Source organism: Anthonomus grandis, chromosome 2 (assembly GCF_022605725.1).
Source record: "Anthonomus grandis grandis chromosome 2, icAntGran1.3, whole genome shotgun sequence".
Lineage (NCBI taxonomy): Eukaryota > Metazoa > Arthropoda > Insecta > Coleoptera > Curculionidae > Anthonomus > Anthonomus grandis.
Genome location: NC_065547.1, coordinates 16,125,950 through 16,140,671, shown reverse-complemented (window position 1 = coordinate 16,140,671; position 14,722 = coordinate 16,125,950). Strand labels below are relative to the sequence as shown.

At 30.9% G+C, this 14,722-nt stretch overlaps 1 protein-coding gene across 3 annotated transcripts in view; it reads right to left on the bottom strand.

The window, feature by feature from the left end:
* Positions 1–14,722, bottom strand: part of LOC126733603 (alpha-tocopherol transfer protein-like) — a 71,549-nt gene that overhangs the window by 28,081 nt on the left and 28,746 nt on the right. For 2 of the 3 annotated variants that reach the window (XR_007659785.1, XM_050436971.1), the window contains exons 2-5: positions 10,592–10,747; positions 10,375–10,540; positions 10,137–10,320; positions 9,896–10,072 (exon numbers count right to left, since the gene is read on the bottom strand). Coding sequence is in view for 2 of the 3 variants with exons in the window: in XM_050436971.1 (XP_050292928.1) it covers positions 9,896–10,072; positions 10,137–10,320; positions 10,375–10,540; positions 10,592–10,712 (648 nt within the window). In the remaining variant the exon portion in view is untranslated. Of the gene's footprint in view, positions 1–9,895; positions 10,073–10,136; positions 10,321–10,374; positions 10,541–10,591; positions 10,748–10,774; positions 10,845–14,722 lie in introns of all 3 variants that reach the window. The other variant, XM_050436972.1, reaches the window with a different exon arrangement.

Here is a 14,722-nt window from a genome sequence, read left to right as displayed (position 1 = left end):
ATATACAGGGGTTAATATTAGTGACAGAGAAAAACTTTTAATACAAAAGTTGCATACTTTTTTCCGTATTATCTTTTAGAGTTGTAAAAAAAACAAAAGCGCATAGCAAAGTTGATAAAACAATAGCAAGTTGTTTTTTTTTAATGAACCGCTATATTTTCTGCCAAATCAAACGACTTTTTTTTCCCTGATTTTAAAAATTTATAGGTTGATAATATTTGGAGATAATATGAGCCGTTTTTAAGTTATTTAAGTTTAAAATTTGTATAAATTAAAATCGTGATCATGGAGTGCCGAGACGTTCTGCATAATTCAACGTGACATATTAATTGTTATTATATCGATTTAATTCAAATTAAAGTTCTTACTTTGGAAAATCACGACTAATTTAAATAATTTAACTTAATTTTAATTGACTTCACTTTAACTAATTTAATTTGATTTAATTAAAGTTTCTTTTAAAGTTCTCTAAAAACAAAAAACTACTCTTAAAGTTTTTTTTTCTTAATAACCCATTTTCTTATGAGTTGGGTTGGTCTAAATTAAAACGACACATATGTCACGTTGACGTATGCAGAACGTCTCGGCACTCCATGATCAACTTGGCGAACACGATTTTAATTTATAACAATTTTAAACTTGACTAATTTAAAAACAGCCCTTCCAAATATAAACAACCTATATATTTTTGAAATCAGGGAAAAAAGGTCTTTAGATCTAGCAGAAAATATATAGGGCGTTTTATTTAATAAAATCAACTTGCTATTGTTTTATTAACTTTGCAATGCGCTTTTGTTTTTTTTTTATAAATCTATAAGATAATACGGAAAAAAGTATGCAACTTTTGTATAAAAAGTTTTTCTCTATCACTTACATTACCCCTGTTTATGGGCACGCAAATACAAAAAATGACCCTGTACATAAATGTATGTGTTTATTAGCCTTTAGGTTAAAATCCTGTTTTTACAACTAAGAATTTCCATTTTAAGTTCCTATTTGCGTTCCTAATGTGTATTTGTAATACTACTACTAAAGTTTTTTTGTTTTGTTGTGTACTTTTTTAAAAGGTATTTAAATAAAAAAATGTTTTTTTAAAACAATTGAATTTTTTTACCCTACCTATACAACTAAAATTTTTATAAAACATAAATGTTAGAGTGCTTGGGAAAAACAGTCAATAAGGAAAAAAAGCCATAATTTGTTTAAAATTAAAAAGTAAATTAAGTAACATGATGGGAAAAAGTGGAGCCCAACGTTTGATAAAAAGAAAATAAGTCAAATTAGGAAAATACATATTCAATCTGTATTTTTCTAATATGATTTCTTTTACCAAACGTTGGGCCTCACTTATTTCCCATTTTTTACAAGACTTGTTTTATTTTAATCAAATTATGACCTACCCTGTTTTTCCCAGGCGCCCTAGAATTTATTATTACACAGATTTATGTCGAAATTCTGTAAAATGTATTTTAAATTTTTAAACAATATGTTTATTTTTTTTACACAAATATATTGATTATTTTTAAATTTTTATGAATATAAATACAAATCATTGAAATAAAAACTTCCAGTTTTTATGTTAATTTGATATACAACCCTAAAATGAGTAACCTACACTATATTTAAATTTATAAAACAATATATAGTATTATTATACACAATTTGTAATAAAATTTTATAGTTGAAATGAAAGAAAATAAAATATATTATAAAAACAACCTACACTAACATGTATTTAAAATGCACAAATTGTGTTTTTTTTCCTGTATATACCATATTAAAAAAACACTAAGACTTTGCTTATTTACTGAACAATTACATTAAATAAATATAAAATATTGTCGAATTTAAGTACACAAATAGTGTACTATATATACAATAAAATAAAACAAATTGATACACAACTTGTTGATTATAGAACCACAGTTATTTAAACACAATAGCATAGAGAAATTCTACACAAATTGATTCTATACCATTTCCAGAATCAAATTGTATGTAAAAACTATACAATTGTTGAATTTTTATTCACCTTTTTTAAGAGTGTAACCTCTGTAGTTGATGATTTTTTGGATCCTATACCTTTTTCAGAGCAGATCATTATGAGCAAACCTGTTGATATTAATAAAAAAGGTATTTTTATTATCTGCTTTTTTAATTTTTTTAGATCCATCCATCCTATTTCTATAACATACCATTTTCATTTTTTTTTAGTTACTGATAACATAAATGAAGTGCAAGATAATGATTGCGATCAATTAACTAATACTCGCTCTAGTAAAAATCTTCTTAAGGAAGGTAATATTAAATATAAAACAAATAATTGATTAATATATTTTTGAAAACATCTTTATTACTTTTTTTAGATGGTTTATACCTAAGTCCCGGAAAGAATTCTGATTTAGATGATTCAGACTATAACCCTACTTTTTTGCCTGAGCAATTAAATTGCCAGGAGTCTGATGATGAATCTGAAAGAAAAGGTATTTTTTTCTTTGTAATATATTTTTTTGTCTAATAATTTTAATTTTAGTTAAAAATTATGAATTCCCTAAACGGAAGAAAGATAATAAAAGGGACAGAGTAATCAGGTCTAGTGATGAAGAGGATATTGAAAATCAACACCTACAAACAAATAAAAACTTGACAAGCAGTACTAACGTGGAAGATGTAAATACCGCATCTACTAGTACTCATGATTGTTTATTGGAACCACCTAAAAAATGCTGTAGATCCAATCCTAACACCTGGAAGCGAAATGAAAATAGAAAGGTTCGTCTAAAAGGTGAAGCATACGTTACCAAAAGTGGCAAAAATATTCCTGCTAAACATTTAAAACCTTCTGCGTGTTTAAACAAACATAAATGTCTCACAAATATTCCCGAAAGTGAAAGACAAATTATATTTGATAATTTTTATTCATTGTCTTTACTTCATCTGCAGCGGGAGTTCTTTATTAGACATATTGTAGTAGAACAACCTAAAAGACGCGTTGTCGATGGGATTTCAAGAAAGAGTGTGACAAAAAAATATTCATTGACGAGCAATAATGAAAAACATGCGGCTTGCAGACAATTTTTTTTCGATACGCTTGGCATCAGTAAAGGCTTAATTAAAGGGGCCTTTAAAAAGCTATTACCAATGGGAGTATTAGAGCCTGAAAGGAGAGGCGGAAAAAGATCTAAAGCGTCAGATAACGACCAACTCAGTGCAAACGATGAAGATAGAATAAAAAATCACATATTTTCATTTCCCGCGTTAGAATCTCGCTATTGCCGAAAAAAGTCTGACTATAACTATTTGAATTCAAATCTGAACTTAAAATCCATGTATGAGATGTAGAAGACAGAATGTTCATACAGAAGTTCAAGGCACAAAAGTAAATTGTTATGAAACCTACAGGAAAATATTTAAATCTTATAAATTGAAATTTCATAAGCCCAAAAAAGATTTGTGCAAATTCTGCATTGCATTTAAAGAATGCTCAGAGGCAGTCAAAAATAAAAAGGCTGAATCGTATATCAAGCACCAGGAAAGAAAAGAAGCAGCCAGAGCAAAACGAAATAAAGACAAAGAGTTGGCTCAAGTCAATAAAAATATATTGGCATTTAACTTTGATTTGCAGTCAGTTTTATCAACTCCTAAAGGAGCCGCAGGACCTTTTTTTACGTAAGAAAACTTGCTATTAATAATATATAACTTAGGAGACTCAAGTGTACATTGTTTCTGGTGGGATGAAATGTCGTTTCCACATATTGAGCATGTTAAAATGATGTCGGACAGCTGCGGTGGACCGCAGAAAAACTTCAGTTTTTCAGCTATGTGTCAATATCTTGTTAACACTCACCCAAATTAAAAAACAATAGATCATGTATACTTTGAGCCAGGACACAGTCACATGGAGTGTGACTCTGTACATTCAAAGATCGAAATTAAATAAAAAAATTGTCCTGTTTACACCCTGGAAGGATGGGCTCAAATCATAAGGCTAGCGCGCAAAAACCCAACTCCATTTGAAGTTACTCAGCTACTCCACGATGATTTTTTGGAGTTTAATAAAAAGCATATTAAATTTGAAATGGAAAAACAAAAAAAATCTAAGAAAAAGCAAAAAAATAAAGTAAATGAAATGGAACCAGTTATTGACGATCATTTTACTTTCATTAATGGTGTATGGTTTCAATATAAAAAGAATGAAAACAAACACATTTTAATGAAACGAAACTATAACGAGGACTTGAAATTAGTGGCTACAAAAAAAAAGAGGATATTATCAAACAACTCCTTCTACTCCTTATAATAATAGACTTCCTATAACCGATGTAAAAAAAAAAGAGATCTTTTGTCAATGTGCTCACAAAATTTGATCTCAAAATCGTACCACCAATACTACTACTCCCTACCAACATCAAGCGAAGTAAGGGACTGTCTACCAGAGCCAGATGCTAATGAAGATGAAGATGAGCCCGAAGAGATTTAAAAAATATTTCTAATTGTAATTTAATGTCATGTTTAAATTTCCGTGAGAATGATGATTCTTCTATCATTTAATTCCACTTAACCATATTTTTATTTTGTTCTTGGTTTTGTTTTCTAATGTGTTTAGTGCTTATAATACAAAATTTGTATGTCAATTTTTATTTCATTACTTGACTTTTATTAAAAACAAAAAAATTTAATTTTTATAACACAAACAATCGAATATGTCACATTCGATTCTTTGAAGTAAAATTTTTGACAAAGCCGTAAATTGGTACACATTTTTGATAAGATGCAAAGTGACGAATATAGATTTTTAGCCTATAATAAGAAAAAAAACTATAAGTGTTAGCACTATCACAAAAAGAATGAAAACTGCATAGCAGTAATATAAAAAAAAACAATTTGGCATATGCGATAATTTTTAAATGACAATTAAATATGTTTTTTAGCCCTCCTGAAAAGAAGGCATTTTCATATTCAACATTTGGACATTGTAGGAACATGAAAAATCACAAGAATGAACAATGAACAATCACAAGAATCACACTGCAATCTGTAAATCGCACTCTTTGATAATGTGTCAAGTTTATCCTTGGTATTGATCAAGATCGAACCCAAGTTGTTTTTAGTTTTATAAGAAATTTGTAATTCTGATTGGTGTTTAATGAAGCTATTGTTGATTTTCTTATTTAGATGAGAATTAATGAATGGTAGAGATATGAATTTACTATATCTTTTTTAACATCGGTTAAGATCTGTTTTTTAAATTTAGCTAATTTTATTTTTCTGATTAAAATATTAATTAGTTATTATTATAAGCTGTTTAAGAACATCTATTTCGTTTTGAAAATTAGAAGGAGCTATAGGAATGCTTAAAAGACGGTGAATGTAACAATTAAAGGCAGCCATTTTGTTTTGGTGAGGGTGATTGGAAACATTTAAAATTATGTGGTCTGTTTGAGTGGGTTTCCGGTATATTGAAAATTCTAAACTATTTGATTGTTTATGTATTGTTAAGTCTAAAAAATTCAAATTATTATTTGTTTCTATTTCTAGTGTGAAAGAGATCTTAGGATGTATTTGGTTTAGCTTGTTTAAGAGTAACTGAGCTTCTACTGTGTCACAATTCAAGAAACAGAGACAATCGTCAACATATCTGTACCGATTGAAAAATTTTTCATTGTTATCAGTCATTATAAAATTTGATTCCAAGTGATCCATAAAGACCTCCGCCAAAAATGAAGATAAGCAACTGCCCATAGCCAGGCCATCTGGCTGTTGGTAAAACGTATTATTAAAATGGAAAAAATCTTGAGAAAGGCAGTGGTTAAGTAATGTTATTAGGGAAGAAAGATTATTGCTATTTATTATGTCCTTTAAGATATTTTTAATTATATTCACACTTTCAGATTTAGGCACTGTAGTGAAAAGATTAGTTACATCAAAAGAAACCAATAGATTATTATTAGGCAATTGTTAGTCTGTTAGTTTATTTACAAGATCAGTAGAATTTTTAAGGCCAAATTTAGGGCAGAAAGCTGTTAAATTCTTTAACAATTTAAGGATAAAATTGGATAAAAAGGTAACTGGAGTGTTGGTAAAACTAACTACTGGTCTTATTGGAATGCCGATTTTATGTAACTTGGGTAAGCCGTAAAGACGTGGGGTTGTAAGGTTGCTGATAAGAGGGTATATAGACCAGTACCACCGCGCGCGCCGCCATCTTGGATTATAGGTACAAAGAAACAGTTTTTTAACATTATCTCCGTAATTGTTCACCTTTCAACAAAACATGTTCTAAGCAAAGTTAACGACAATAAAATTTCTTATATTTTATGTATTAACAGTTTTTTTGTACGTTTAATATATAAAGAGTTAAGACACAAAGATGGCATTCTTAAAAAAATACTTAGAACTCGAGATTTTTCGCATTTATAAACGGGGTTTTTTAATTTTACAAAGTACAAAGTTAAATTAATTATATACCATAAGGGCAAATAGGCAAATATATTATGTCATTTGCAAAATCACTATGGTTCCAATGCAGTCGTTGTTTTTGATGGATATCCGGAAGGTCGCCAAAAAAGTACAAAGGCAGCAGAACGACTACGCCGCCGCCGATCAAAGAGGCAAACAACTGTCGATGTTATTTTTGACGAATCAATGTTGGTTCAAGTTTCGCAAGAACGATTTTTAGACAATGAAAGCAACAAACTTCGCCTGATTTCGATGTTGACAAAAAAATTTAAAGAAACTACTATTACAGTTAAGCAGTCTGAAGAAGATACTGATGTTATGATTGTGAATACAGCGATTTCCTTAGGATCAACATTTGATGCAGTTTTCATTATCGGAGAAGACGTGGATCTTTTAGTTCTACTAACAGCGTTGATGTCGCCACATCTAGACATTTACTTTTGCAAACCTGGGAGAGGTAAAAATCCTGAAAGAGTGTACTCTGCAAAGGGCTTACAACAAAAAGAAGCAGCTGAGAACATTCTCTTCCTTCATGCGCTTAGTGGCTGTTACACAACATCGTCCTTTTTTAACCAAGGAAAACTAAAATTTTTATCAATTATTCAAAAATACCCCAAACTCACGGGCATCATTGACGTCTTTAAACAACATGACGCCACACCAGCATGTATTGAGGAAATAGGAGCACAGTTTCTTGTCGCTTTGTATGGCGGTGACATGGAAAAAGAGACCCTAGAAGAACTTCGATACAAATTTTTTGTAAGATCATCCACAAAAAATAGATTTAATTTTGCCTCTCTCCCACCAACTAGGAACGCCGCACGGTATCATTCATTTAGAACATACCATCAAGTTCAACAATGGTATGGAATCCAAAAAAAGGCAGACGACTGGGGATGGAAACCTGGTGCAAATGGTTTTTCTCCCGTAACTATGACAGAGGAATCAGCTCCAGAAATATTATTAAAAATTATTTCATGTCATTGTAAAAAAGGGTGCGGAGGAGCATGTAGCTGCAAAAAAGCTGTACTGAATTGCTCTATTATGTGTAGATTCTGTAATGGTCAGACATGCGACAATGCCACAGAGGTTCTCATCGACAGCGAGGACGAGGATGAGAAACTATTATCAATTGAGAACCCAATTATCCAAAGAACTGGTAATGACTTAGATGACGAAATTCAGGATGAAGACATAAATTAACCGTGACCATCTAAAAGAGAAACTGAAACGTAAATGAAAAGTGAAATATATGGAGTAGGCCTACAGGGGACACCACGGTAAAAAAACGCGCCGATTAGCTTTACCTCATGGTGGTGTGGAAATAAGCTTTCAGTTTGCATTGCAAACAGAGTATTGTTTCAATTTCGTGAGAGATATGTAATTAAATATGACATTTTACTATCAACGATAGCGAAAAAATATCACCTCTTTTAACAAGGGTAACAAAATTACTGAAATAGCTAAAAACATATTTTTTAAAACTAAAAAATGGTTGTTTGAAGTATTTTTTTTAAGAACTTTATGTTTGTGTCCGTGTAAATCTTTGTATATTAGAGGTATAAAAAAGTGTAAATACATATGTAATCCAAGATGGCGTCGCGCGCGGTCTTCCCCCAAGGTCGAAATTTTGTATTTTTGGTCACAGTCTACCCGTAACTAACATATTCCAAAATAACTTCTACCCCACCTTTTGCAAGGTAAAAAGCTCTACTGCCTGGACTAATATGGGGCATTATGTTCTTCTAAAAAACGGTCAAATTGTTTTATAACAGTCGTGGTCTTTCTGACAAAGTTGTTAAAAGGACTGGACTTTAGTGGTTTAAAGTTGTTTTCAGTTAAAAAAGTTTCCACTTTGGATATATAAAATGCTTTTTCCATGACCACTAAGCAATTTCCCTTATCTGCTTTTGAGATCACCAAATTATAGTTTTTTATTTTGTTTTTAATTGATTTTAGGACTTTGTCTGGAGAGTTTAAGTAAGATTTTGATTTTTTTAAATTAGATTTAAATTTATGCAATATACTAAATAGGTCCTTGCGAAGAGACGTTTTTAAATTGATATTGTTAGAAATTTGCTCAATAACTGTATCAAGCTCAACTGAAAATTGAAGTAAATCATTTTGGGAAATTTCTTTATTAAAACAATATTTTAAGCGTAGTTTGAGAAGATCCATTTCGGCTCTATCAAAATTGACGTTAGAAAAATTCTTTACCCTATCTTGGAAAAACAAATGCAGAGAATTTGTGAGAATTTTGTTCTTTCCTATGTTGAAGAAAATTCTTATGACTGATAAGATTATCCAGTTTTTGTCTCAATTTATTGTATTTTATTTTCTTTTCAGTGATGATTTTCAGTCTTGTATATCATCAAGCAAATGTTTTAAGTTTTCACTGTTGTAGCCTTTACACAGGTCAATATAAATCAATTTTAGTTTACAATTTATGAATTCAAGTTTAGCATAGTGTTTGCAGATTTCAGATTTAATTTTAACTTAAGTTCCTTAAACTTTGGCAAAAGCTGGAGTGACTTGTTCCTTAATACAGTTGTTGAGAAACCAGATATCCACACCTATAGTTGCTCTTTGGATAGAGAGCCTTCTGTTTTCTAATGGCTTGCATAATATAAGCTGATAAAGATTTATCTATGCTACCAGGCAGTTGATATAATCAAAAAGGAGAAAAACTTTAATAAATCTATAAATGACTCAAATGCCTGGTTTGATCAATAATTTCGTCAAGTTAGTTAAGGTTATTATCAGAGAGGAAATTGAGGACTATATTAACTCAATAACAGGTAAAAAAACTCAATAAATTCTTTAAATTTAACAATTTTTCGATTAATTATAACTAGATTTGTCTATTTATTAAGTAATCGATTTATGGCTGATAAGGGCTGTCTTAATGACTTAACTGCCTGTTAGAGGTAAATCAATAATGTCTTCGAGGCAGTTGAAGTCATTAACAAAGAGAAAATTGAGGGATGAATTAACTTAATTAACCTGTAAAAGAACCTTATTAATCCTTTAAATCTTTTTTTGTGCATTGATGAACTTATTGAGTAATAATATAAAACCAATTTTTATGAGTTGGATGATAATTTATTTAATCACTCATAAAGTGACGTAAAGTCTAAAAAAAAAATTATGTCTTGACTATTAACAGATTTATTAATTGTCAAGAAATGATCAAAATAATCTTTAAAAGTCCGGAGTAACCAGAAAGAAAGAAAGAGATACTGAAAAAGCAGATTCCTCAAAGGACTATTAAAAAAAAATTAATTTTAGGTTACTTCAGGTCCTATCAGGTGTTCTTATGCTATTTACCAAAAGAGATTTAATTCTTCCCAAATCCACAGTAAACATAGAAAACTTGATAATCATTAACCTTCTTTAATCTTTAAAACCTTTTTAAATCTTTTTACAGGGTACTTACCAAATTGACTAACTCGCTCTTCATAAACACCCTGATAATATTCATAATTTTATCAAAGAAATAAACCGCATTTATGATGTGTATGACCTTTAGCTGCAAGGGAAATCCTTCCTGCAGAAACTGAAAATACTTCTTCAGAGCGTTCAGTTTAAGTCTAGAGAGGTGCATTAAACCGATCTAAAATTAAATTAAATGGTGCTTTATATAAGAATCATCTAGAGCGAATTTGTATTAAACTTACTCCTTTTAAATCAATGATAACGACTAACCCATGGGGCAATTTTCTCTCCTGGGTGATATCCAGTAGCATATAAGACAGTTTCATTGTGGGAACCAAGTCGAAATTTGAATAAGTGGTATCGTTCAATCTGAAGTAATGTATGGCATAATTTTCTTCGGTTCTCACTGGTAAAGTACACATTTGTCTAAAAAAAAACCAAACCGGTAAAAATTGAATAAGTTAAAGGGAATTTACTTACATGGTGTTCATGGCTTTTTGGATATCCGCCCTATCCATTTCCCTATCGTCAAAGATCTCCGGACTTTCCGCTTTACATTTGTAATACATCACGATGGTGTTTTTGGTCAATGGAATGTCATTGTCGCAAGATAAAAGGAATAATATGATTAGTTCATCTTGGATTTCTAAAACTGGATTAATTAATACACTTGTAATCAATAAGGAATGGCTTGTACCTGGTACTACTGACTCCTCCAGAGTTAACAGCCAATCCTTAATAATGTCAATGTTTTCTTGAGAGGTTCGGTTTTCGTTCAAGATTTCTTTGGGGGTGAAGTAGAACGGTAGGGTCTTCATAGTTTGAGCTATACGTAACCGTTTCTATAGGGGTTCTGAATAAAGATAATAGAGAAACTTACCTTAAATTAAAAATTATTAAGTAAGTAAGCACTGTAGGAGGTATAGTGTCACGATAACGCACTTTTTGACCTAAAATAACTTAATATTTTGCCACGTATGGAAAGTTAAATATTCATATTATGAAAATGAATATGTAAAGTTGTTGATGGTGATACCTACGGTCGTCGTTATAAGCCTTCTTATAATGTACTAATGCATACATTATGTGTTGATACCGATCTAAAAATATTGTTATTGTTTTGTTTTAATTGTAATGTATTTACAGTGCTGAGTATTAAGAATTATTGTAGGTCAATATTGATGATTTAAAATAATTTTTTCTTATGTTTTTAAATAGGATTATGGAGAGTATTTGTATATTTTATAGAGTATTGGACTAGTGAGGATTAATTATGAGTCGAAACGTTGCCAAATAAATAAAAAATATCTGAAGTTAATTGTATTCGTCTAGACGTATACAGGGTGTCCGAAAAGTCAACGATAATACTGAAGGGGCTGCGATGGAACATAAGCACCCAGAAAAACATAAAATGACCTTAGTAAAAAATCGATGGTTTTCGAGATATTGGCACTTTAGTGGAAGTCACCAAAATCCTACTCTTGGTTCAGATTTTCGATTGTCACGCCTTAAAAATAGATATTTTTTAGAATCTCTTTTTAGCTATGCAACACTAAAAAGCCATTTTACTGATCAAAGACAAACATTAAACTAAACGGCCAAAAATTTTAATGAGAAATCTATTCTAAAATAAAGTATTACTTATTTTTATTTTTTTAAATTTGAATTTGACCGCTCATACTGGACCAAAAAAATTGTACGGCAACCTGGCTAATATCTTAAAAACTTTGCTTATTTAATCTACTTTTTAAAATTACCTAAATGTTTTTTTAACAGTTTACTATTATTGTGTTATAGTAAAAAATAACCCTAATTCACCTTATGATATCATTGTAAAAAAATTAAAGAAATTTTTAAGTTATGTTTAAAATGTTTTTATTTAACTTAAAAATTAAAAAAATCAAGAGCGAAGGTAATTCTTATCACCATAGCAATAAACAACAAACATTTTTGGAATTTAGTTTGTTTACAGTATTCCGTAAACTAACTACTTTTTTGCTTGTATCCTAACGTTTCTGTTACCTTTTGCTTTGGATTTGTTTTTGAGTTCATTTTCCTGTGGACTGTGTTCTTTGAGCTGTTTGTTTTATTGGTTAATCATTTACTATGCCCTTGCCGTATACCGCCCAAGAATATGCAAACATGCATCTCATTTATGGTGAATGCAGAAGAAATGCTCTAGCAGCATCTAATCTTTATCAAGAAAGATATCCGAATTTGGCCCGATATCCTGACTATCGTGTATTAATTAATGTTCACCGCTCATATTACGAAGGCAGAATGCCCCATGCTCTTATTCGAGAGGGAAGACCTCGTATTGATTATGTTGATCAAGTTTTAGAAGAAATTGAAAATGATCCGACTACTTCGGCACGAGCAATCGAAAGAAGAACAGGGATACCGAAATCGGTAGTAAACGACATCACTAGGCGATTTCAATATCATCCTTATCATGTTCAACGAGTGCAAAGCCTACTGCCTCGAGACTACGAACCACGCCTACAATTTTGCCGCAGAATGTTGCAAAAAAATCAAGAGGATCCGAATTTTTTAAATAATATACTGTGGTCGGATGAGAGTACATTCAAAAAGGATGGCTTTATGAACATGCACAATTTGCACACTTATGCGTTGGAAAATCCCCACTCTATTCGAGAAGAAAGGTCACAGTACCGATTTAAAGTAAACTTGTGCGTATCTTGAACGGATGTGTAATTGGCCCATTCGAATTACCAGAAAATTTGAACTGGCAGGCTTATTTAGATTTTGGTCGAAACTATCTACCAATTCTTTTAGAAAATGTTCCTTTGGCCAGTCGCCATTATTCGGCGACTGGCCAAGTGACTGGTTCCAAAATGATGGTTGTCCGGCACATTATGCCCATGAAGTTCGTCGGTATTTAAACCAAACATATCCCAACAGATGGATCGGCCGACTTGGTCCAATTTTATGGCCTCCCAGGTCTCCAGACCTAAACCCGCTCGATTTTTTTTACTGGGGTTGCATAAAAGAAAAGGTTTTGGCAAGACCAATAAATAATATTGCTGAATTACGGCAGCGAATAAATGATGCAGCCCAAGATCTTAACGCTGCCAGGAATGCAAGATGGATCAATAGGTCATTTATTAAAAGATGCCACGCCTGCATTCGCGTTGGTGGTAGACAGTTTGAACATATTATTTGATTTTTACATTTTTTTTTAAGTTTAATAAAAATATTTTTTGAACATAACATAATTATAAATTTGTTTTATTTTTTTCATACGGTAGATTAGGTTTATCTTTCACTCTATCACAATAACAGTGAAGCTTTTTTTAAAACATATTGGGTAATTTGGGTAATTTTTCGGTCCAGTATGAGCTGTCAAATTCAAAGTTTATAAAATAAAAATAAGTAATACTTTATTTTAGAATAGATTTCTTATTAAATTTTTTGTCGTTTAGTTGTTGTTTTTCTTTGATCAGTAAAATGGTGTTGCATTCAGTGTTGCATAGCTAAAAAGAGATTCTAAAAAATATCTATTTTTGAGGCGTGACAATCGAAAATCTGATCCAAGAGTAGGATTTTAGTGACTTCCACTAAAGTGCCAATATCTCGAAAACCATCGATTTTTTACTAAGGCCATTTTATGTTTTTCTGGGTGCTTATGAGTTGCTCCATCAGCCCCTTCAGTATTATCGTTGACTTTCCGGAGACCCTGTATATCTAACTTCAATAAATACGAAAAAGGTTTAAAATTTTGAATTTCTAATTTTTAAAACATTTGAATTATTTTGTCTTTTTTATCGTTTTTTATCTGTTATTTAATTTTTAATTTATTGGATTTTTAAGTGAATCTGGAAGTTCACCTGGAAGATGTACAAAAAAGTTTAATTGTCTCAAAATTACCGCAATATCCTGGAATAAATACAAAATAATTAGGCTTTGAAATTTTTGATTTTTTAAAAATTTGCAATTTTTTGAATTTTTATATTATTGCATTTTATTATTTAAGTTCTGTCTGTAAAAAATTCAACCTAACCTGAATAACCTGGAATAAATACGAAATATATGAAATAATTGACTTTTTGAAATTTCGATTTTCTTTGGATTTTAAATTTTTGTCTTTTTATATCATTATTTTTTTCGGTTTTTGAATTTTCAAAACTATAATTGTATATTGTATATACAGGGTGTTTCCTACGGTACGAAACTATATAGGGTGAATCGTTGGGTCGTTTTATGAAAAAAAGTTCATATGAACATATGTCGGGAGTTGCTTTGTTTCTGAGATACAGGGCGATGAAGGTTCAAAAAAATAACGGTATTTTAAAAATACTATAACTATCCTTAAACTGATTTGGTTGAAATTTGGTGCAGTTATTTGAAGTTATAAGACGCTTATTTAGCTGTAACTAGATTGAAATTATTAGGTCCAGTGGCGTGTCAGTGGGCACCACATGCTTATTGTTGAGAAAAAAACAAGGCCAATAATTGTTTTGCAGCTTTTTATTTATTTTTGTATTTAAGCAACTAAAAATACAACTTTTTCGTATCTTCATATCTAGCTTCGTTTCTGGTGAAAATACAGCTTGCGAGGTGCTTGGTCTTACGTCATTGCACGAAAATAGAGCATTTGGCCTTTTAGCGCCGAATGCGATATTTTTAAAATAGGAACCCTTGATGACGTTGACAGAGTTTGCGTAGAACTAGGCGATGCATGAATAATGTGAGTGCTTGGTGACGCTGGCGATGTGTGCGTTTGTGGTGATGTTGGCAAGATATTAGCTTTTTTACTATGTACAGGATCTTCAATTATTTCAATTTAATTCAAAACTTTTTTATTTGT